General features: G+C 43.9%; 1 protein-coding gene across 9 annotated transcripts in view; it reads right to left on the bottom strand.

Annotated features, from left to right (window-relative positions):
* AFF1 (ALF transcription elongation factor 1) overlaps positions 1–23,336 on the bottom strand; it is a 196,998-nt gene that overhangs the window by 18,405 nt on the left and 155,257 nt on the right. For all 9 annotated transcript variants that reach the window (XM_070372662.1, XM_070372658.1, XM_070372661.1 and 6 more), the window contains 4 exons: positions 17,790–17,844; positions 17,635–17,672; positions 14,720–14,876; positions 8,799–9,743 (listed from right to left, as the gene is read on the bottom strand). In XM_070372662.1, the coding sequence (XP_070228763.1) occupies positions 8,799–9,743; positions 14,720–14,876; positions 17,635–17,672; positions 17,790–17,844 (1,195 nt within the window). The remainder of the gene's footprint in view (positions 1–8,798; positions 9,744–14,719; positions 14,877–17,634; positions 17,673–17,789; positions 17,845–23,336) is intronic.

Here is a 23,336-nt window from a genome sequence, read left to right as displayed (position 1 = left end):
GAGTCTTAACTGGGAAAAACATTTTTCACGTGATCCAATTGTGGGAGGCCCTGGTTTTCACCACAGTCTCTCCCTTGTTCTCTGAATGTCTCCAAGAAAAATGAATAAATTAAGATGTGTGGGCTCAAGCTCTGCTAATAAACAGCGTGGCCTTGCTCAAAAGTAGGGAAAAGGCAGAGACATACCATACCCTACCCCCTCCGACCCCCGCATTCTCCAGGCACAGGTGCTCAGGAGTGTGTCTCAATCCAGCCCTTCGCACTCTGCCAAAAACATTTATCTCTTGTTTCAAAAGATAAGGTGGCTTATAAGGATATTTAGTTTTCATCTCCTGGTGTGCGCACAGAAGAGGGGAAAATATGGGTGGAGAAAGAAACTCTGAGCCAAGGCTGGTACCCCTGGAGACAATCCCGCACTGTCTCACACTCTGTCCCAGAGCCAGCAAGTCCAGAGTGACAAGTGAAGTCAAGAACTTTGTGGAAAAACGGAGAATGTAATTATTTTTCTACTGATGAAATGCTGAAGTGCCAATATTTTAGATACACTGGATTAAACTATTTAATATTGCTTTCACTGTTTTTTCCTTTTAATATTTTTTAACGTGGCTACTAGAGAATGTAAAATTATGAAAATGTAAAATTAGGTCGCATGATATTGCTACTGTTCTTTACACTTTTCTAGAGGTGACGTGCAAAATGGACCTTGAACTTCCAATGAGCTGAGGCAAATGAAGAACTATTCGATGTACAGGTTAGATAAAAGAAAAACAAATCAGTCGCTCATGATGAAAGACTGGGGGATAAACAGATCTTGAAGGACCTAGCAAGGAGCAAACATATAATGCAAATAAGCACATCCCACGGGCACAACTGAAATACAGCAAGTGATTTCACATGGCTGTTTGTTTCTCGTGTGGCAGCAGCACAAGCCCTGGGCACACGTCAAGAGAGATGAGAGGGGGGCCCTGGCAGTGGCCAGGGGGAGCCTTCTGGGGCTCAGCATGTAACTCACCCTCCATTCAACAATTCACAATGGGAACACTTTACAGGTACTCTGGATGTTGGCAGAGAAAAACAGAATAAACCGGAAACGACTGGTTAAAACAGAACTCTTCTCCTAGTGGGAACCCTCATCACTACACCCACTGTGCCTAACAGGCTCTGCTACCAACGGCCCCGGTGAATTTCTCTTGAGTTTTAGATTAAAGGCCACACAGCTGGCGCAGCAAACATTGCAAGAGGTGGGAAATTTATCTTTGGGAAAAGTCACAGAATGTGCTAAAATACCCAGAGAGATAATTAACTCGCACACGAAGTTAATTACTAATACACTGTGTCTCAGCTGGTAAAGAATCCGCCCGCAACGCGGGAGACCTAGGATCGATCCCTGGGTTGGGAAGATTCCCTGGAGAAGGGAAAGGCTACCCACTCCAGTATTCTGGCCTGGAGAATTCCATGGACTGTATAGTCCATGGGGTTGCCAAGAGTCGGACATGACTGAGCGACTTTCACTTCACTTTTTTTTATAGGGTTGTTTTGCTGTTTTCCCAGCCACAGCGCACGGCACGTAGCATCTTAGTTCCCTGGCGAGGACTGAACCCTCATCCCCTACAGCAGAAGAGCAGAGTCCCAATCATAGTTTTTTGTTTTTTTTTAATTTATTTTTTTGGCTGTGCTAGGACTTCACTGGCACTCAGGCTTTCTTTAGTTGCGGCAAGTGGGGGGATCGGGCTTCTCATCTTGCAGAGCACAGGACCCAGGGCACTTGGGCTTTAGAAGTTGCAGCTCACGGGCCCTGGAGCGTGGGCTCAGCAGCTGTGGTGCACGAGCTTTCTGGCCCCGCAGGAATATGGGATCTTCCTGGACCAGCGATTAAACCCATGTCCCCCGCACAGGCAGGTGGATTCTAAGCCCACCACACTACAAGGGAAGTCCTCATACTGCTTTAAATAGAAGGCATCTCCAGGCAGTTAACACCACAAAGGGTAAGTCCTGAAGATAAAGTTAAGTATAAATGGCCCACGAGGTTATTTTCTAAAGAAAACAGCAAACTCCAGAGGCAGAAGAGTTAATTTTTGTTTGTATACCTTCATGCTGCTTAGGACATGCTAGTTACGACTAGAAGCCAAAGTGGCAGGCCTTACAAACCACACATGAAAATATGATTCCTAGTGAGTCAATCCTCACAAACTGGTTTAACTCTGGCTTGTGCCAACTGGTGACTCAAGAGAACAGCCCAGAACCAAGGATCAACTTTGACACCAGCTTTAACAACTGTGCTGGCACTTACTGGAATAATCTGCTTTATACTGACATGCAGCAACTTAGAAGCCAGTAATATTCTGTCGGCTGGTAGAAAGGGTTAGGTGCTCAGTCGTGTCCAACTCTTTGTGACCCCATGGACCATACCCCACTAGGTTCCTCTGTCCATGGGAGTCTCCAGGTAAGAATACTGCAGTGGGTGGCCATTCCCTCCTCCAGGGGATCTTCCCAACACAGGGATCGAACCCAGGCCTGCTGCATTGCAGGCAGATTCTTTACCATCTGAACCACCAGGGAAGCTGGTAAGCCATTACACCAATTAAGCAAAATTCCCTTCTGGTGACTGTGTCTGCTTTGATGGAGTGCACTCCTATGAGCCTGGGGTTGGTATTTTCGTACTTGGAACCCTCTCATCCTCTGCAGGAACAGTCCCAGAGGCATCCCTGAACTTTCTCCACTGGCACGGGAGCCAGCCTACACTACCTCTCGAAGTGGATCTAGGATTAGGCAAAGGGCCACTAGAGAGGGAGTTGTCTCATCCGGGGTGGGGGGGGCGCAGACTTGATCCAAGACTGGAAAACAGAAGGTGAGGAGTTCCCGAGATGTTTCTGGGTCAAGAGACCATTTGAAAGAGAGGTAAGCACGATGCTTTTTTTCAGGAGGAAAAAGAGTCTCCTCTGCCCAGGGGCTTATCCACAGATCAAGTCTCAGGTCTGGGTCTTGGAAGCTCCCTTTTTTCAGAAAAAGTGTCTCCATGGTGCCCACATCTCCACCAGGAGGAGGCTCCTCTTGATTGACTTGTTGACTTTTCTGAACCTGTTGGCTCAGGAAGCCTCAGATTACCTGCCAAAGGCTGCTCCACCTGCGGCATGGAGCCAAAGGGCAAGAATGATGACCATAAAAGGAAGCGCTGGGGCTGTGCTCTGCTGAGCCGGTTTCTGGAGAGGAGGCCTCCAGGGCACTCAACTCACCAGCCAGGTACTGCAAGTAAAAGGGGAGTTTGTTGTCGCTAAGTTGTGTCCCACTGTTAAGGCTCCTCTGTCCATGGGATCTCCCAAGCAAGAATACTAGAGTGGGTTGCCATTTCCTCCTCCAGGGGATCTTCCCAACCCAGGAATGGAACTCGCATCTCCCACTTTGCAGGTGGATTCTTTACCGCCAAGCCATCAGGGGGAAGCCCTCAAGCCTTTCTGGATCCCATCTGTGAAAGGCAGCGGCTGAATAAGAGATACATGGGTCTCAGTGCTCCAGTCCTAAACTCTATCACCCTCTCCCGCGGGGAAGCGAATCGACTTGGTAGCACATGGAGCAGAGCAAAAGTGGAGAGGCAGCCTTTGGGGAAGTTCAGGTACTTGGCCAAGATCTGCCTCTGCCAGAGGCTCGGTGAGACGACGAGGCAGACAAGTCCAAGCTGACCCCAAGAATGAGGGTGGAGACTGAGAAGGCGGGCTATATTCACTGGGCTAAGCACCACAGAAGGGCAAAATGTATCCACTTTCCCCCTTCTTTCTCATCAGGCAAACACAGGCATTAGACTGGCCCTAAAACAGCTCCCCATATGACGTTTTTAGGGTAACTAACAGGCATGAAGAAATTAGATGTAAGTGGTTTTAGGAAATTATAGGGATGACTTCAAACCCTTGATTTTGAAGGATAATAACCGGGAATGTCTATCTGGAGAAACAACCCAAGAGAAAACAGGCTGATCTTGGATAGAAGGGAAGGTCTGAACCAAGCATCAAGCAATAAAAACGCACATTTTCCCACCAGATCCCATAATTTCCCTCCCCCTTCTTCAAAACACATGTAAACCATGCACTGCAATGTGCTTCCAAAAGCCTCCAGGCCTCTCGGTCGGTAAGCAGTTATTCAGAAGAAGGGAAAGACCTGCACGAACGTAACCTCCCTGCTCTGGCATTTGTCTGAACAACTGCTGAGACAGTCTAGAGTTTTGTTTGAAAGACTTCCGTAGGTGACTGAATTAGTTGAGATTATCTATGAGAGGTAACGAAGGACAGAGTCACCCTTGTAACTGAACACCAACAACACCTAGAAAAGCGCCTTGAGCAAGGCTCAGCTCTCGGAACATTTGGTGCTTTTCGAATCCTTCCCTTTGTACCGCCTTGATTATACACTGTGCTGCGCCTCTAAACTTCAACTTCCCTTCCAAGTCTGGAAAACAGGAAGCCTAAAAATTATATAAAAGAAAATATAAGTTCTAGTTTAAATTCTAAACTGTAATCAGGTTGAAGAAATTCTGTAGTTTATGCAAGGAGGACCATGTAAGTTCATGCCCATTTGCCCTCATGATTTTCTCTATTTTTTCGCATGAAGTGTCCCCAACCGACTACTTTACAAAGTAAAAGAAAAAAATACAAATACACTTCTATAGGCACCACATTCAATGGATTCATCACAGCTGTTAACCACCACTAACTCTTTACAATCATCTTCTCACACTTTTGAGTCTAAAATGACTTCAAGGATCTGCTGCGTGTGCATGTGTGTGTTTGTGTGCTCAGTCGTGTCCGACTCTTTGTGACTCCGTGGACTGTAGCCTGCCAGGATCCTCTGTCCATGGGGATTCTGCAGGCAAGAATACTGGAGGGGGCTGCCATTTCCTTCTCCAGGGGATCTTCCCAACCCCGGGATCGAACTCGCATCTGCATGCATCTCTTGCATTGCAGGCAGATTCTTTACTGGTGAGCCACTGGGAAAGCCCCCTCAAGAATCTGTTAACACTCTGAAAATACCTGTTAACTTTCGTGGCAAGAAAGGGATGGGAAGGAGCAGGTACATTATGCAATTGCTCTCACTACTTCTTCATGCAGCTTTTTCTAGTGTTCACACTCCATATGAAGAAGATGAAAGTGAAAAGTGAAAGTGCAGTCACTCAGTTGTATCTGACTCTGTGACCCCATGGACTGTAGCCTGCCAGGATCCTCTGTCCATAGGATTTTCCAGGCAAGAATACTGGAGTGGGTTGCCATTTCCTTCTCCAGGGGAATCTTCCTGACCCAGGGATCGAACCCGGCTCTCCTGCATTGTAGGCAGACGCTTTACCCTCTGGGCCACCAGGGAAGCCCTGAAGAACATGAACACTATACAAATATGGAAGAAAGCACCCAAGCTTAAAAAGAGACCTGGGTGGGGCTTCCCTGGTGGTCCAGTGGTCTGCGCTTCCAATGCAGAGGGCCTGGGTTCAATCCCTAGTCAGGGAACGAGACCCCAAGTGTTGAAACTAAAGATTCCACACACTGAAACGAACACCTAGCACAGCCAAATAAATTAAATTTAAAGAGAGAGAGAGACTTGGGCTGCCCACGGAGCAGCCCCATTCATCAAACAGGGCAGCCACGGTGCCCTGAGCAAGCAGAGTCAGGGTCTTGGCAAGAGAGTGGGGAGCCTGGCCCTCACAGAGAGCACCTGAGGGGGCAGTGTTCAGTCTTAACACCAGCTGGAATCCAGCAGGAAGTAAAACCAATGACACACGGTTCTCTGATCAGGAAGCAACTACACAGTCAGCCGCTGTTGATATTTGTCTAAAGGCTCCTAAGTAGTGTTTCTAACTAGTGACATACTTCAGACCAGGAATTCCTAGATCCATGATGTCTAAAAGCACCACCCTGGAGAGATTTCTCAGTCCAAACCACTAGCTCTATACAATCCTGCCCTGGTGACAAGCTTCTGCTCCAGAGCCAAAGGTATTAGAAAATCTGAGGAGTTTTCTGCCTACAGTGCAGGAGACCCAGGTTCAATTCCCAGGTCGGGAAGACGCCCTGGAGAAGGAAATGGCAACCCACTCCAGTAGTTGCCTGGAGAATCCCATGGACAGAGGAGCCTGGAGGGCTACAGACCCCGTCCATGGGGTCACAAGAGTCGGACACGACTTGTGATTAAACCAGCACCACCAATCTGAGGAGTTAGATGATATGAGGGGAGTGGGAGGGAGGTTTAACAGGGAGGGGCCATATGTATATTTTGGCTGAAACCAACCCAACCTTGTAAAGCTTATCCTCTAATTTAACATAAATTTTTAAAATGTGGGGGAGGGGAGAATAGTAAGTAAAACAAAAAAGAAGAAATAAAACCACCAATGGGGAGCATGCAGGGTGGTGCTCATCCCTCCACCAGTAGCCAGGGCATCCCCAGCAGACAGGGACGTGCAGCCAGGATTTGGAATGACCGGTTCAGACACTGATCCTGTCACTCCCACAGCAAACAGGCAGGCTGTTCCCAAGGCCAGACCGCTCAGCTGTTTGCCAGAGGTTTAAAGCAAGCATGTACTTGCCTAAGATGAGGGGGTCATTACCTCTCTATCCTTTGAACAGGAAGATGAATGAGCTGCCCTAGCAGAGCTCAGCCAAGGGCTGATAGCTGGCTTCCCTTGGTGGAGCTAGACAGAGCTTCTAGACTTGCGCTGGAAGGTGGACTGAGCTGACAACCATCCAGGGAGACTCCAGTTCCCACCTGGTTAGTAAGCGCTTTAGAAGCTAATACTTCTCCCCACTCGAGTTGATGCTAAAGGTCAGCCGTGGAGACTAGATAACATTGGGGCTGGCCAAAAAGTTCGTTTGGGTTTTTCCATAAGCTGTAATGGAAAAAAACTGAATGACCTTTTTGGCCAACCCAAGGTTATGGTAGCTGGGAGACAGGTGATAAAAGACTTCCCAGGAGGAGGTAAAAAGAGTGTATTTTTCAGGCTTTCTCGGGCATGTTAGGTGTAGGCACCATTTCCCTAGCCTGGTCCATCACAATTTTCTCCATCAAGTTTCACACCTCTTACATACACACATTGTTTCAGAGGGTGTCAGGGGACTTCCCTGGTGGACCAGTGGTAAAGAATCTGCCTTCTGATGCAGGCGATATGGGCTGGATCCCTGGTCAAGGAACCAAGATAAGATTCCACATGCCTTGGGGCAACTAAGCCACAACCATAAAGAAACTCCCTCTGCCTCAGCAAAGACCCAGCACAGCCAAAAAGAAGGGAAAAGGAAAAGTTACCAGGCACGGGAAAATGTCTGCTTCTAGCTGAAACAGCACTGCCAGTTAGCGCACTGGATCCCAGCCCCACGGGGCTCGCCCGCTGCAGTTACGGTAGCAATACACACCCTCGCGGCTCACTGGACAAGGTGCTGGAGAAACCGTCCCCTTTACTGTTTGGTAAAGTCATGTTATATTTTTAACCTCATGGAGTAATCAGTCAAATCAGACATGACAGCAGGCTTCATGATCTTTCTGTCCTTGTTATTCTTAGCTCAACTTCCGTAACTGAGAAGTTTTTTATGTATCTGCAGGAGTGTTAAACTTTTTATTCCTTCTCGGCAGGAAAGAGTTGGCCTTTCTTGTGTCTTTCATTTTGAATCTTGGATAGGTTGGTTTGGGAATGTCACTGGGGCAGGGGGGGAATTCACTAATCTCTCTTCACCCAGAAGCAGTGAAAAAAATACATCGAGAGCTTAGTAATTCAGAATAAAAGTTGAAAGGACACTGTTCAAAATACCAAACACTATGCTAAATGACAGACTACTTCACAATGCACCATAAGAGCCTATATTGCTCAAAAAGATGCCCTAACCATCTCTGTAATAGCTCTAAAACTTTTTCCCACAATGCCCTGCTTATTATTAAAAGTCATTCACAGAGGTCATAAATTCTTAAATATGGTGGTTTCAAATTAACGAGGTGTGTTACCATGAGTTAAAATATGGACATAATATCAGTATTAAAAAGATCAAACCACAGGAGTAACATTTAGTGTATATCACTTCTGTCAGTAAATCAGAATTAACATTTCATTCCATATAAGGTTTTAATTTCTAGAGGAAAACCTAATGGGCCAGCACCTCCCTGGTAGTACAGAGGATAAGCAGCAGCCTGTCAATGCCAAGGAACACAGGTTTGATCCCTGCTCTGGGAAGATTCCACAGGTCATGGAGCAGCTAAGCCCATGCGTCACAACTGCTGAGCCAAGAGCCTGGGGCCTGCAACTACAGAGCCAGTGCTTCAGAGCCTGGGGCCTGCAACTGCTGAGCCAGTGCACCTACTGCTCATGTTCTGCAATAAGAGAAGCCACGACAGTGAGAAGCCCCCACACCACAACTACAGAATAGACGCTCGCTCTCCATAACTAGAGCAAAACCCACGTGGCAACAAAGACCCAGCACAGCCAAAAAACATACATAAAAATAATAAAAGAGAAAACCTAGTGGGACAGGTGGTAAACACCAATGTTACCCAAATAGATAAAACACATACCCTTAATGCTATATTATTCTAAAGCAGTATGTCCTTCTCAATGACTGCCTCATCTTTATTTCAGCTGAAGTAATCTGGCATTTATTAGCACTTATCTACATGAAAGACTAACTGCTACTAGTCACAAAAGCAACATGGAATCCAAAGATTTCCAGCCTCTTCTAAGACAGTTCAGGGTTATGTGAACATAATCCTCTAGGACAATGGAGCACCAAACAGCCCCTGGTGTGCAGCAGGCACGCTCCAGGCTGGAGGGGAAGGTTAGTCTCGCACACTCACCTTTCTCTTTTTGGCTAACTTGCTGGCGTTTTCTGAGCTTCTCTTCTCGGGATCTGGCTTCTTCCCTGCTGGTGGCTGTTTGTCTTCTGGTTTCTTGGGGCGGCTGCCCTTCCCTGGGGGCTGGGGTATCCGAGACAGGAGGTCGAGTGTGATCTTCACCACCAAGCTTTGTGGCGGCGGAGCGTCCCTGAGCGGGGAGAGCAGCTTGGTGTCTCTCGAAGGCACCGGGGGTTTGTCTTTGCGGCGGTCCTCCTGGACCACCACAGCCAGCCTGCAGCCACTAGTCCTGGCGCCGGCGCCACCGCTGCCACCGCGGACAGGGCCCTGGCTCTGGGTCAGGGGAACGAGCGCAAAGTGTTCGGGGCTCCGGTCCTCTGCCGCCGCGTCCTTCGGGGGCGCCTTCGGGGGGCCGCTGCGGTGCTTCTTCCGGTCGCTGGGGGTGGGCACCGCCGGCTTGGGCTCCCGGCTGTCTGCGGCGCGGGGCCGCCCTTTCGTCTTCACCTTGGGCTTGTCTTTGGAGGGCTGGTCCCTGGAGGCCGGGGGAGGAAGTCCGGGCTCGCTCTCCACCTGCAGGCAGGCACGCGCATCTGCAGGCGCATCCGCGTGCCCGGGGGCGGAAGCCTTGATGGGCTTTTTCGGCTGTTTGCTTCCCACGGTTTGCCGCTGGGGGGGCTCCTGCTGGGCAGGGGACTTCTGACAGCTCCTCTTGCCCGCGTGGGGGCCTTCGGATGGGACCCGGGGGGCTTTGCTGGAGCCTTTGGGGGGAGGCTCTTTGGACTCTGGGCGCTCGTGACCCGCGGTGGCGCTGTCGCCGCCCTTGCCCTTAGTGTCCGGGGGTCGGGCCGGGGGCTCCGTGCTACCCGGGGCCTCGGTGGGCACCGCGGGCTGGCTGACTTTGGTCAGCCAGTTGTCCAGCTGCCATTTGTTGGTTGTCGGAGGCTCGGGCTACAAACAAGGAAAAAGAAGACAGGGTTAGCTGAGCGGTAACGATACTGCTCCTCTGGGTTAGTCACCCACTGCTACAGGACTGTCCCGGGGAGATGCAGTCACTCCAAACCTAAGAATTCAGGCCCTTTTGATCCCCCTCTAATTGCAGATTAAATCCTATAACAATTAACTCTTAAAACAATCTTCCCATTGTTCATGCTGCAGGAATTCCAGCTGTAGCAGACACTGACTAATAATAGACCATTAGATACTGACCAGTGCTGACCACTGTCAACTGCTGAGAAATCTGTGTAATAAAGATTTTGTTTCACTGCTAATTACAGTATAATTTAAACAGAATTTTCATTCTGACTTGTGAACTATCCTATCAGGAAATGATAGGAAAGAATGAAGAGCAAAAAGAATCCTTTTATCAAGGATTTTCAGAAAAAGGTCTTAGTGGTTATGGATGGGTTTCATGGTTTATCCCTTTTTTTGTTTTTTTTTTTTGACATACTCATCAATTGAAAATGACTTTTTTCAAGACTTGATTTCATTTCTCAATGTACTTAAAAACACTAATACATGACAGTTTATCACAGATACACTGTCTTCTGAATTTCAGATTTTACTTCTGGGTAAAAAGAACTAAGTGAGTTCACATTAGTCAACCATGAGTTCCCCCTTTGAATTCTTTAAAAATCAAACACGAGGCCTCTTGTTACAGGTAGTCTGGTCTGAATGAGCACCTGTTTTTCTAAGAAACACAGGGAGGCCCCAGAGCACACAACTGAGAGCAGTGAGATTATACTGATTATCTGTGTGACTCACTAGGAGAATATACAAAAGTCCCGGGCTTCTCCTGTTTTCCTAACAGCAGATATCGTGCTGAAATCTTTGCTGCTGACTACTGGTGCATCACATTCTCTCTCTCCCCAACTGGGCTATTAGATCTCATGAAAGGAATGATAAGGACGTCTTTATCTCCAAATTCTACTTTTATGTCTTGCACACAGTGGTTGGGGTACGTGAGATATTTATTTCGGCACTTCTAGTGGTATCTTGGGGCTTCCTGGGTAGCTCGAATGGCAAAGAATCGGCCTGCAATGTGGGAGACCTGGGTTCGATCCCTGGGTTGGGAAGAGCCCCTAGAGAAGGGAATGGCAACCCACTCCAGTATTCTTGCCTGGAGAATTCCATGGATGTTGGTATATTACTGTACCTATATATTTTATGTTATTTGGGAAAATATTCATGTGTGAACAGGGTAACTAGTGATTACTTTCTTTTTCAAAGGGCAGTGTAGCACTGGCATGCTGCATGTTTTTCTTAAGATCCATTCTGACAGGTGGTTTGTATGACTAAATTATTTCCATAACACTCCGGGAAGTTAATTGAAAGATATCTCAATTTAACTGATTACATTATGGATAAGGCAATCACTCCAGTAAGTGGATGATATTTTATAAGACTGCTGCTAATGATTTTCCCAAGTGGGATATCCCAAATGATTCAACTCATTAAAAAAAAAATTCAAATGTAATATGTCTAAGATATGTAGATATAATGTAAAGGGTTTGGGACCAGGAAAAAATTTTAGGGAATAAACTGGTCAAGTAGCTAGTTTGGCCTTAGTATAATGGTAGTAAAACAGAACTTAGAGGAACTCTAAGGAAAGAGGGCTACAGAATTTTGTTGTTGTTTTCCTGCGTAAGACAATGTATCTTCTTTGTATCTCCCTCCACTTATACCAACTCTATCCCCCACGCTCTTATTTGAATTTCAGAGCAAGGAGGGAGGGAAGAGCTACCCTAACAAAGTCCCACATGATTTAAAACTGCACTGAATACTCTAAGAAGACGGGATGGCTGTTTAGGGTAGAGAAAAGATTCACACCCAACGTCTACTTGTCAGACACTGTTTCTTGCAAAGACTTGAGGGGGTGGTAGTTCTAACCCACTGGGAAGGAGCCAGATCAGAAAAGGTACAGGGCCCCCTCATCAGGGCTATGCCCACAGCCCCACCACAGCCACGGACCCTCTTGCTTTCTAGAGGAGTGCTTATGCATGAACCAAAAGGGGAGGTCATTCCTGGTATAAATAACATCTGCTCCCCTCCCCCAACCCCAAACAGGGCACTTTAAGATACATTTAGTAGTCCCTAAAGGAATGTCCTGGATACAGAAATAAAACACATTTTCTTCCACTGTGGTCCTAAAAATGGCCAGAAGGGAGGCCTATGGCCCAACTGCAGGGCAGAACTGAGTATGTGCAGACAAGGGGAAAGGGTAGGAGTGATCCTTTTGTATGCTTACTATGACCACATAAAATGGACAAAATTCCTTTAAGGCTAGGTATTATTTGAGTGCTGAGACGGGGGAAAGTTTTACATACGGGACTGACGAAAACTAGCCAGGATCAAGGTTTGGACTTTTGCTTTTCCTCAGCCTTTCCTCATGCCCCACCCCAATCTCCCAGGGCTGGACCAACCCCAACACTGCACAGAGGAGGTGCAGAAACATATGAGCCTTTTGATAAACGTCTGACTGTATGTCTCTTCACTTCTCACTTCTCAGGATGCAAATTCCATTTATTCTGAAAGAAAAGCTCTGAGCTATGCGCAACATACATCCACGGTTTCTGTAAAACAACAAAGCTGTGGTGAGGGAGTACAACTCCAAGACTTAGAAGGAAAAAATAAAAAATAGAGAGAAGTGGCATGGTGCTGTAAGAATAAAAGGCTTCCTAGTTAAATGGCTATGGGTTTCAATCTTAGTGTTAATACTTCCTTACAGGTGAAAAGAAAACTCCCAACCTTCCAGGGTTCATGGTCATATCACATAATTTATGAAGAAAGTATCAAGAGCTTAGCAGATAATCAACCATGGTAGTTTACTACCAAAGCATTGGATTAGAAAGAATTAGATTAGAAAACTAAGCAGATGCTTGAATAACTGAGAATAGAAGTCATTTTTCTCTGAACTTTACTTAAGCAGTAAAAGGTCGATGCGTCCCATATAGTCTAAAAAGCTGAGGTTTACATGCTGACTCACTATAAAGCTGAGACTCACAGTGGCTTTCCCCCAAGTTCACCACCAGCCTGTTGGCACACATATAACATTTCCTATCTCATAAGATCACTGGACTACTCGGTCAAATGAATTTTAAACGGAGACTTTTAAGAAGCGAACTTCTCAGCATTAAAAATAAAACATAGAGTGAAAAAGTTAAAACTAGTAACTACGGGCTATTATGGAATTCATGTAGTGCTCGACTAACTCAGTTTTACCATAATGCAGGTACTTATTTTAAAAGGAAAGAAAGGTTGTTAAATAACTTTGGGGAAAATTAAAGGTTTCAAACCTAGACAAAGACAAAAACAGGTCTGAGGAAGCCAAGCCTTGGTATGTAACCAACAGACCATACTGAAGTCTAAGTTTGCATAGTAACAGAAATGTAAAATATGAGCCTATGTAGGAAAGCGACTTTTAAAAAGTAAAGTAGAATGGGAACATCATTTTCCAGCAAAGAGTCTCTGAATCTATTCTATTTAATAACCTCTTGAGCAGCAAGATACAACCAATGGGTTGGCCGGAAAGTTTGTTCAGATTTTTCCATCAGATGCTACAGAAAAACCCAACCAAACTTTTAGGCCAATCCAATGTTTCATTAATACAAATGCCAGATTAATTTTTTCTTCCGAGTTTCAATTATTCAGCCAAATCTGTGCCATTTCCATTTTATTTGAATCAAATTTTATGATTTAATTGGATTCTCTTGCTTATCACAGTAACCAAACAAGCATGCAGATTTTCCTTCATGAATAAGGTGAGACCTAAAGCAAAGACCTTATGAACAAGCACATAGTTTCTCTGTAGAGAATATTCAGTATTTTTCCCCCTGGGGCACAGCAAAATTACTTCAATAGCAACTAGTGTCTCACGAGAGATCAGCCCCCAGAAATACAGAGAGCAGCTTCTAAAATCTGAAAGGCACTTCAAGTGCAACTAATGCCCATCTATGTTTATTCACTCCAAAACTATTTACTGAGCACTGACCGCTATGCCAGACATGAACTCTCATCTAACAAGATGACACTCAGCCCCGTCCTCATCCTCCCTTGCCCTCAGACACTGTGCTCTTCAGTCAGGACACCATCTCCTGACGTGTCTGGCTAATGCACTAACGCAGTGGCCTTGTTTTCTTAACAGCAGAGACAAATACTGAAAACGTCAACACTTTTTTAATCAGAAAGTCTCATTTCCTGGGATTCCTACCTGAAATACACAGAACACTTTTCTCTATACAAGTGGGTCGCTCCACTAAGTTTAGAAGAGACCGGGCAACTCTGTTCATTGTTACTACACTTCTTGTACTCAGCAATCCAGTAAACAGCATATATCCTCCAGATAGACTTAGTGCCTGAGACTTTCAGTCTCCTCTGTTTATCTTTACAATACCTCTGGAGGGTGGCGGATAAGCAACTTGGGGCAGAGGGACCAAGAAAGATGGCTCTGGCAAAACTACTTTGCCATCCATTTAATGCACAGGCTTTTAGTGATTCAAAAATAGAACCTCTGAGGGCTTCTTTCTAGTTCACTGTTCCTGCCCTTTGCTAAAACAGGCTGCCTCCTTTTGACTGAATTCATGCATTCCTGAAATTTCAGAACGCTTTCTCATTAATATGAAAATAGCTGCCTACTGAAAACAGAGTCTTCGGTTCTCAAAAGAAGGGAAAAGAAAAGGGGGTGTACACGTTCTCAATGAGTTGCTTTTCAGAAGGGCTCTGGCAGCCACAGGGAAGGACCTATCCTTTTCAACAGGAGGGAGAAGACCTCGCCCCCCCCCCAAGCTCCACCACCAGATGCCCCGTGAGCAAGTAAACACAAACAGGAAAGCGAGGCAGGAAAGCGCCGCCCCCGGGACGGGACTGGACGGGGCGGCACGGGGCGGCACCCGGGCTTCCAGCCCCGAGGTCGACGGCGCCCCCGGTACCTCGGGAGCCGGGGCTTCTCGGGGTTCGTTCTCCTCGCTGTCACTGGAGCTGCTCTCGCTCTCCGAGTCCGAGGAGCTGTCGGAGTCGCTGGTGCTCTCCGATTCGGCGCTGCTGGAATGTGCTGAGGCCGCGGCTGCTGGCAGCGCCGGTGGAGCGCTGCGGGGAAGCGACAGAGGCAATCAGAGACCCAGGCGAGGCGGATTCCTTCCCTCTTTACTCACTCCGCTTTTTGCCCGCTCTTCTGCTACTCGAAAGAACAAGAGAACCTTGCAGGTCCTCCTCTTGTGTAGTGCACGGAACAATGCTCCATGTTATGTGGCAGCCTGGGTGGCAGAGGAGTCTGGGGGAGAATGGATACATGTATATGTGTGGCTGGGTCCCTTTGCTGCCCACCTGAAATTATCACAACATTTATTGGCTATATCCCAATATAACATAAAAAGTTTAAAAAAATTTGTTAAAGTTAAAAAAAAAAATATATATATATATATATATATAAAAATAAAAACTAAGCGAAACTCACTCAGACCTGTCGGACTCTTTACAACCACATGGACCATACACTCCACGGAATTTTCCAGGCCAGAATAGTGGAGTGGATAGCCTTTCCCTTCTCCAGGGGATCTTCCCAACCCAGGGATCAAACCCAGGTCTCCCGCACTGCCAGCAGATTCTTTACCAGCTGAGTCACAAGGGAACCCAAGAATACTGGAGTGGGTAGCCTATCCTTTCTCCAGTGGATCTTCCTGACCCAGAGTGTGCTATCACGGAAGCCTTAGCAAAAACTAATGCTCTATCCAAAAAAAAAAAAAAAAAGGGTAACCAACAAAGACCTACAGTGTAGCACATGGAAATCTGCTCAATGTTATGTAGCAGCCTGGATGGGAGCAGAGTGTAGGGGAGAATGGATACACATACGTGTATGGCTGAGTCCCTCTGCTGTCTGCCTGAAATTATCACAACTGTTAATCAGCTATACCCCAATACAAAGTAAAAAGTTGAAAAAAAAAAAAAAGATTACCTTGTAGCACTACAGCGCATGACCATGATATCCAGTTGAGAGCAAGGCCTATCCATGGTGGCTCAAAAATCAGTGAAAACCCTTGAAACAGTTCACCAGATAATTGCCTAACAAAAGCCTGGGGGATTTTTCTGAAGAACACTGCGAGCTATGTAAACTGCAAGATGCCAGCTGCTCCAGATCAGGCGTTGACAAACCATAGCCTGAGCTGGCTGCCTGCTTTTCTAAATAAAGTTTTATTGGAATACAGCCACACCCCTTTATTTTCTGCATCCTTTCTGTACTACAAAAGCAGAGCTGAAGAGTTGCAGCACAGGCTTTACGGCCTACAAAGCCTAAAACCATGACTTTCTGACCTTTTAAGTTTGCTGAGGCCTGCAATATAAAACCCAAAGAAGTTGACTTATAAAAGAACAGCCAATCCATTCAAGTGTCCCTGCATGCTTGATATGAGAACCAACTGCAGAGTAGCCAGAGGCTGCTGAATACAAATGGGGTTCCTTTGGAAAGTGATAATCCACTCACACTTCTTGGGAGATGATAAAATGGACTTTCTTTATGAGACATCATCCCCAAATATCAGCTGAGTATCAGAGAGAATAACAACTGTTAAGTTTTCAGAACAGGGCAAAAACCCTAGGGCTCTGAGAAAACACAGTGATCATACATACTGCTGGACAAAGAATAGCAACACATATCTTAAAGCCTTGCCCCGGATGGAATTAGCCAAAGCAGTTAATAACTACAACTGTGAAAGCCTCCAAATCTACCCAGAACATTTTCAAAATAACCAATACATTAAATAACTATATTAGAATAACGAAAAATTATTAGACAGTAATAAAATCACTAGTTGAGGCGATTTTTAAACAACACTATATAAAACCAGAATTTTCTCATTTCAAATTTGTAATAGCTAACGAGCTTAAGCCAGTGAGAGTCAGAAACAGATACACTTTCAATATTATTCCTGCCTCTGATGTATCCTCCACTTTGCAGGGATTTTTTTTTCTCTCTCTCTCTTTCTTCCCCCTCATCCACTCCTATGACAAAGTTAGGTTACTTTGTCATATTTTCTAAGTTGTTAGAAGTCATGAGAAATGACTGAACAAATCCTTAAGATCTCACATAATTAAGTGACCTTCCCCCTCATTAACAGGAAACTCAGCTGGATGAGAGGTTTTCAGCAGTGAGCTTGTCTCAAAATGGATGACCACCTCTCAAGGGACTAAAACAGCTACGGGGTAATTGAACTCTCTGTCCCTGGAGGTCAGGTACTGGCATATTAAATCATTAAATTCAGTATCAGAGGATATGGTAAATAAAGGTAGTTCAGAAAATTTCCATTTTCAGCAATGAAAGCATTACATTTTCTAAAATACGGTTGTTTACAAAGTGAAAAGGGTGCCATTTTCTGTCACACTAAAATGTATTGCAGTTCATTTTTAAAAAGCACCTAAAACAATTGGAAAATCGACACAACTGCGAAGACAGGGACTATGGAAAACAACTTCTAGAAATAATTTGGCTTTAGTTTTGAAGACATAGTAAACCTGTCTCTTTCATAAAAACACTGGGCTCTTCAATATGACTTCTCAAATGCTGGTTACATAATACTGATGGAAGTGATTGAAGCTTATTTTAAAGGCTCAAATTTTAAACATACAAAGCCAGCTAAAGATTCAGGTGGACACAGGGACTCTTTCTGTTTTATAAACAACCTCTCGAGGGCTGACTTAAGCTTCCGCAATATTAAACAGGTCCTTTCTTTTACCTGTGATCTTCCATCTCCTCCCATGAAGACGCCATGAAAGTACTAAATAAGACTAATTTCCCCATTTGGTAGAAAAAGCAAACATTCTGTATAGATGGGGAGAGACCAGAACACAGTACCTTGGAGGTGCAGGTGCGAAAGGAGGCTTCTCTGAGGTCTAGACATTCACAGTAAGGGGAAGAAGGACCAGGAAAAGAACAAAAAAACAGGGTAAGTGGCTCAGAAATACTGAGGATTAAAGGAGTCTTGGTATTATGGGGTGTACAGAACTTACTTGATCGCTGTCACTGTCCTCACTGTCACTGAGCTGAAGGTCATCTTTGAGCATGCTGGAACAGGCAGGGGCAGAGACATTGCAGAATTTAAAATAATGTCCAAAAACCTTTTTTCACATATAAACAGGAAAAAGTGCTTAATGAAACAAGAGGGGGTGGGACAGGCATAACTTTTCTTTATTCACCAAATGCTTCATTTTCCTGGAAATGTTAAGTTTTACAATTTAAACACAGAAACCTGTTCAGTCCAAGCTCCTTATCATTTCAAAGCTGACTGTTTGACACATTCGGAGCATTAAAAGCAGAACTACAAGTTCTACAAGGGGTTTGTTGCCAGCCCTGAGACTTAAGTTCCACGTCCACACAAGAAAACAACAACGAAAACAGTGCCCGACACTTCAAAAGCACCATTATTAATTTAATAATTCTGTGATTATTTTAATACTTATTTAATAATACTTATTATTAAATTATTAAATAAAATGTTATTAATTTAAAAGTAACTATATTAATTTAATAAATATAGGATAAGATGTATGAAGCTTATTGAGGCAACTGTCACCAATTACGTTACATCTTTGTCCAAAAGACATTAACATTGAACTTTTTCACACACACACAAACCTCTTCTTCTGTCTGCTTGAACACTAATCAGTGGACAAAGCAGTAGTAATGCAGATAGTACTGTTGTCTAAAAAATGATTAACCTTACTGCTATCATTCAGATAGAAATATGAAAGAAACTCAGTTCATGTCTTCAAAGTTATATTAAGACTTATCTCTAGGCATTCAGGTTTATGATGAACCTAAATATCAAAAGCAAACATTTTCCAATCTGTACATGTTTACTCCGATCTTAGCCCCTTCCCTACCTGTCCTCTTCTTTACCTTCTTCCATGGAGATAGCCAACATCAAAGGAATAAATCAGTAATTGTTCCCTCCCACTTCCCCCAAATTTACAAGCATGACTATTTGAGGAAATGCTGTAAGTGAAACTACGGGAAAAAAGAGGGAGTATTAGTGATGTTCCAAAAAGCAAATTATACAGAAGTTACAATCCTTCAGTACTTCTAAAAATACCTCTTCGATATTCTTAAAAAACAATTTTTATTGCAAACTCATTGTTCAGTTGCTAACCTGCCACTGAAGTAAGCAGGCATTATTTTTTGGGGACTCTATGGTAAAAAAAAAAAAATCACTTTATTTTCTAATGAAAGTAAAGGATAAAACTTGGCTCTTTCAAAATGACCGCCTGTGTGCAATGTCGTAATTCTGCCAAGGACTTATTTTCACCAACAAATGCACTAAAAAACATCTTGTGATAAGTTTCTTCACAAAAAATGAAAACTGTTAGCCACTTGTAAATGTAGACCTTGCTCGATATTTTTCTATGTATGTTCATCCGTGTCTGACTCTTTGCAATCCTTCAGACTATAGCCCACCCTGGACCTCCAGAGTCCATGGGTTTCTCCAGGCAAGAATACTGAAGTGGGTTGCCATTTCCTCCTCCAGGGGATCTTCCCAACCCAGGGATTGAACCCAAGTCTTCCGCATCTCCTGCCACCTGGGAAGCCCAATATTTACCAAGTAGAAGCTAAATTCCTATTTTAGCAAGGATAGAAGACACAGCCTTCAGATGCAGAACTTGGCAGCAGCAATCATAATGATGTACAAGAAAAAGTCACTCAACAGGTTTATTGCTTTAAAAACAGCCTGGCTGGGATACACACAAGCAGAAGATAAAAGATATATCTTTGTGTAAAGCAATTATCCTTCAATAAAAAAAAATAAATTAAAAAAAAAGATATATCTTTGGAAGAAATGTTAGATATAATATAACTAGGGAGAAAAAAAAAAAACCTGGCAAAGTATATTCAGTATAAACCAGCAACAACAAAACCACAGTAAATGGACCTCTTTGTTTCCCAGTCATTGGGTTTGTTTTGTATAAAGCTGATTTGCCTTAATTTCCTGAAACATCAATGATCATGTAATCCAACCACACTTCCTGTTGCAAGCAGAAGACTAAAAACTTCGTTTGCTTAGCTACTGAATGCCGAGCTTCTGTGCATATATACTCTCAAGTCAGAAAGTATATAAGATACTGTATGTTCAGTAACTCAGAAGGTACTTGTCCTGACTTTTACTCTACTTGCTGAGGGGATAAAAAGGGACTGTAAAAATGCTCGTAGATCCTTCTCCTCTTCAGAGCATTAGGTAGGCAGATGGTAACAAAACAAGCCTGCAGGTTATTCACGACCGAAAGGGCTGACTGATAGTGACCTGTAAAAGAGACTGCTAAAGATATCTCCAAAGAAGCATTAACTCAAAAAGAAAAAGAGAGACAGAGAGAAGAAACCAATAAGGTCAAACAGAACCAAACACTTATGTAGGATGTACTAAGGATTTACACGTGGTATTAGGTTAGCCAAAAGTTCCTTTGGGTTGTCCATGCCGTCTTACAGGAAAGCATGAATAAACTTAATGGCCAATCCAACATTTCACTTAATCGAAATTCATGGGCATCATTTATTTGACACAAGAGTCAGCAGACACAGTGTATTATGTCTTGCAACTCAGCCAGCGGTAGCCACAGAATCTTCCAGAAACCAAGGTTTAGTCTATCATTAGTGATGGGTAGCTCAATATAAATCAGTATTGGGGAAAGAGATATTTTGTCAAGTTTCAGATATCAAACATATATTGTATCTCTAAAAAGAAAAAAGGTTACTTAAAAAACATGACTAAGTTTTGTTAATATAGAAAATTAAACATCAATGCCATTATAATTTTTTAAAAAAAGAATCTATACAGTTGGGAAAAAATGTAACTTGAAGACAGGTAAAGGTGTTATGTTTAAAGGGATGAGTTGCTAAACTCCCCTACTTGTGCCACAAATATCTGAATTTGAGGCCATGCATATCACTAAATTACCATACTAGTTATGTTTTAGGATCTTCATATAAGATATATTACTATACTATGCTTCACATACTGTATTGATATATGCAATAGACTGGTCTTTGAATGTCAAGATGACAAATTACAGCACATTTGGGTGAGCATCTTTGCACCAACTAAAAGAGAAGCAAACCTCTTAGATCTAGTCTCCTTCATACCAATAAAACCTAAGTTAAGAAACGTGAGACCCAAGGGCCATACTGAACTGTAAGCTTTTCTGAGGTAGGATCAAGTCAGAAAATATGAAGGTGAAAATATGATTTTCGCCTTCATATTTTATCTAGAATTTGGCAGGCAGCCTAAGAAACTGGCTGAATGAACAGCATCCTTTTGCTGATTAAGTAACAGTACAACATCGCTGTGCTGTTTCTGTGGTCTGAACTTGCAGTGATTTTATGCACAACCCCATGTGCTGGCTCTGATCACCCCCTCACATCCTAAGGGATGAGGAAACAGCTCAGAATAGCCACCTAACTTGCCTAAAATCATGAAGTTGGTTATATGCTGGAGCTGGCATGCAAAAGCCATTTCATTGGATACCATCTCCTAGCTCTGGCCAACAGAAGACAGTGGTTAAAAAACCTAACTGAGTGCATGAAAACTAAGTGCCAGAAGCCACTGAGAGAAAGACTCTGGTTTAAAAGAAAGTAAGAACTATACTGCTGGAGTAAAATGAATACACTATTCTCCTCCTGCCTTCAAACTTTCCCAGCATCAGGGTCTTTTCAAATGAGTCAGTTCTTTGCATCAGGTGGCCAAAGTATGGGAGTTTCAGCTTCAGCATCAGTCCTTTCAATGAATATTCAGGACTGATTTCCTTTAGGATGGACTAGTTTACATACTATTCAAACTGGTCAAATAACGAATTTCATTTCCAAACTCAAAGGGGGAAAAAAAAAAGTTATTTCAAAGCATAGGGAACCATACGGCCAGGCCTGGCACTGTTCAAAAGAAAGCAAATGCTCAGGTAAAGCGACTCTTTGAACTACCATGTAGGTTTAACCACATTTTACATGATCGGTTAAGAGAACTTCTTACTGAAGGGTTACAAACAATCCTCAAACCCCTCTGAAACAAATGCATTCTTCAGACAGCTGTTCTGCAAAGCTGAAAGAGCTGCACGCAGGTTCCAGCAGGCATGCTTCAGCAGCTCAGAGCCTGATGGTTACTGTGTGAAGACACACCAGACAAGCCTTTATTCTTTTACTATCCCTTGTACTAGGCTTACCCAAAGCTTCCACTGCCAATACGCTGTAACATCTTAATTCAGAACCCCAAACTCTCAATACGCTGATTTCTTAGCTTAACATTTCCTATGATCGGGCCATACCTTTGATTTGGAAAAGAGCAAGTGGAGGCAAGCTCAAAGTAGTTGCTTGTGATTAATAAGTCACAAACCTGGCACTAGGCGTGCCCACAATGGCAAATGAAGTGATACGTATTTTTCAAAAACCACTAATGAGCATGTGAGAACGTGTAAACCTGCACAATTCTCATATTTCCCAAATGTTTAAATTACATCAGGATTGGATTTCTTTTTTGGTGAAGGGCAGAAATAAGGACTGCAAATGCTTTGTGCAGGAGGTGATGGGAGGTGACAAGTTATTTAGAGGGCTCCACATACCATTAATTTTTTTTAAATAAAAAAGCAGAGCCCCTAAGACACTGTGACACAGCATAAAACTGGAGACTCTCCAAATGGTGACAGTAATTGGCAGAATTCAAGTTTAGGAGAGACCGTCTATGGGAGATGGTGGGCTACCAGGGCAGAGGGATAAGTCACTGGATACCTGATTCACCATAGTATGTGACCTTAAGGTTAATAAGGCAAAAATTATAGAGGTGTGAAAGATTATTTAAACTCCACGGATGAAGTGAAGACTTTCTGAAGTCAAACAAGGACATGAGAAAAATCACAAGGGTATAAATGAAGGAAAAGTTGAAGTCTGTGTGTGTTAATAGCTCCATCATGTCCAGTTCTTTGTGACCCTGGGGACCATAGCCAGATATGTTCTTCCATCCATAGGAGTCTCCAGGCAAGAATACTGGAGTGGCTAGCCATTCCCTTCTCCCGGGGATCTTCCCAACCCAGGGATCAAACCCAGGTCTGCACTGCAAGCAGATTCTTTACCGTCTGAGCCACCAGGGAAGCCCATTGAAGTTAATAAATAAGATTAAGTCATTAAGTATGATAAATAAGATACTAGTACAAGATGACATACTAGACAACTGGAAACAAAATCTAGAAGAATGATTACTGAAAATGATATTCTATTAAACATTGCTTACAGGTATTTAATCAAGTTTATGTGCAATGTTTTCTCCTTCCATATTTATTCTGAGTATTTACTATGTGCCAGGCCCTGCTCTGGACTTTATGGATACAACTCTAAGCAGACAGAAATCCCTGTCTTGTGCACTCAGAGCCCAGGGGAGGCAGGTAAGTAACCAAAGTACATTCTTTCTCAATGTGTAACAAGCCTGCAGAGGGGAGAAAAGCATAAGAGAGAAAGTGGCTATGCGTTGTTCTTCTATATCAGGTTAGTCAGGGAAGACTGGACTGGTGAAGGGATGACATCCAAGG

Source organism: Bos mutus, chromosome 6 (assembly GCF_027580195.1).
Source record: "Bos mutus isolate GX-2022 chromosome 6, NWIPB_WYAK_1.1, whole genome shotgun sequence".
NCBI lineage: Eukaryota > Metazoa > Chordata > Mammalia > Artiodactyla > Bovidae > Bos > Bos mutus.
Note: the sequence above shows the minus strand (reverse complement) of the source record. Positions and strands in the feature narration are given on the sequence as shown.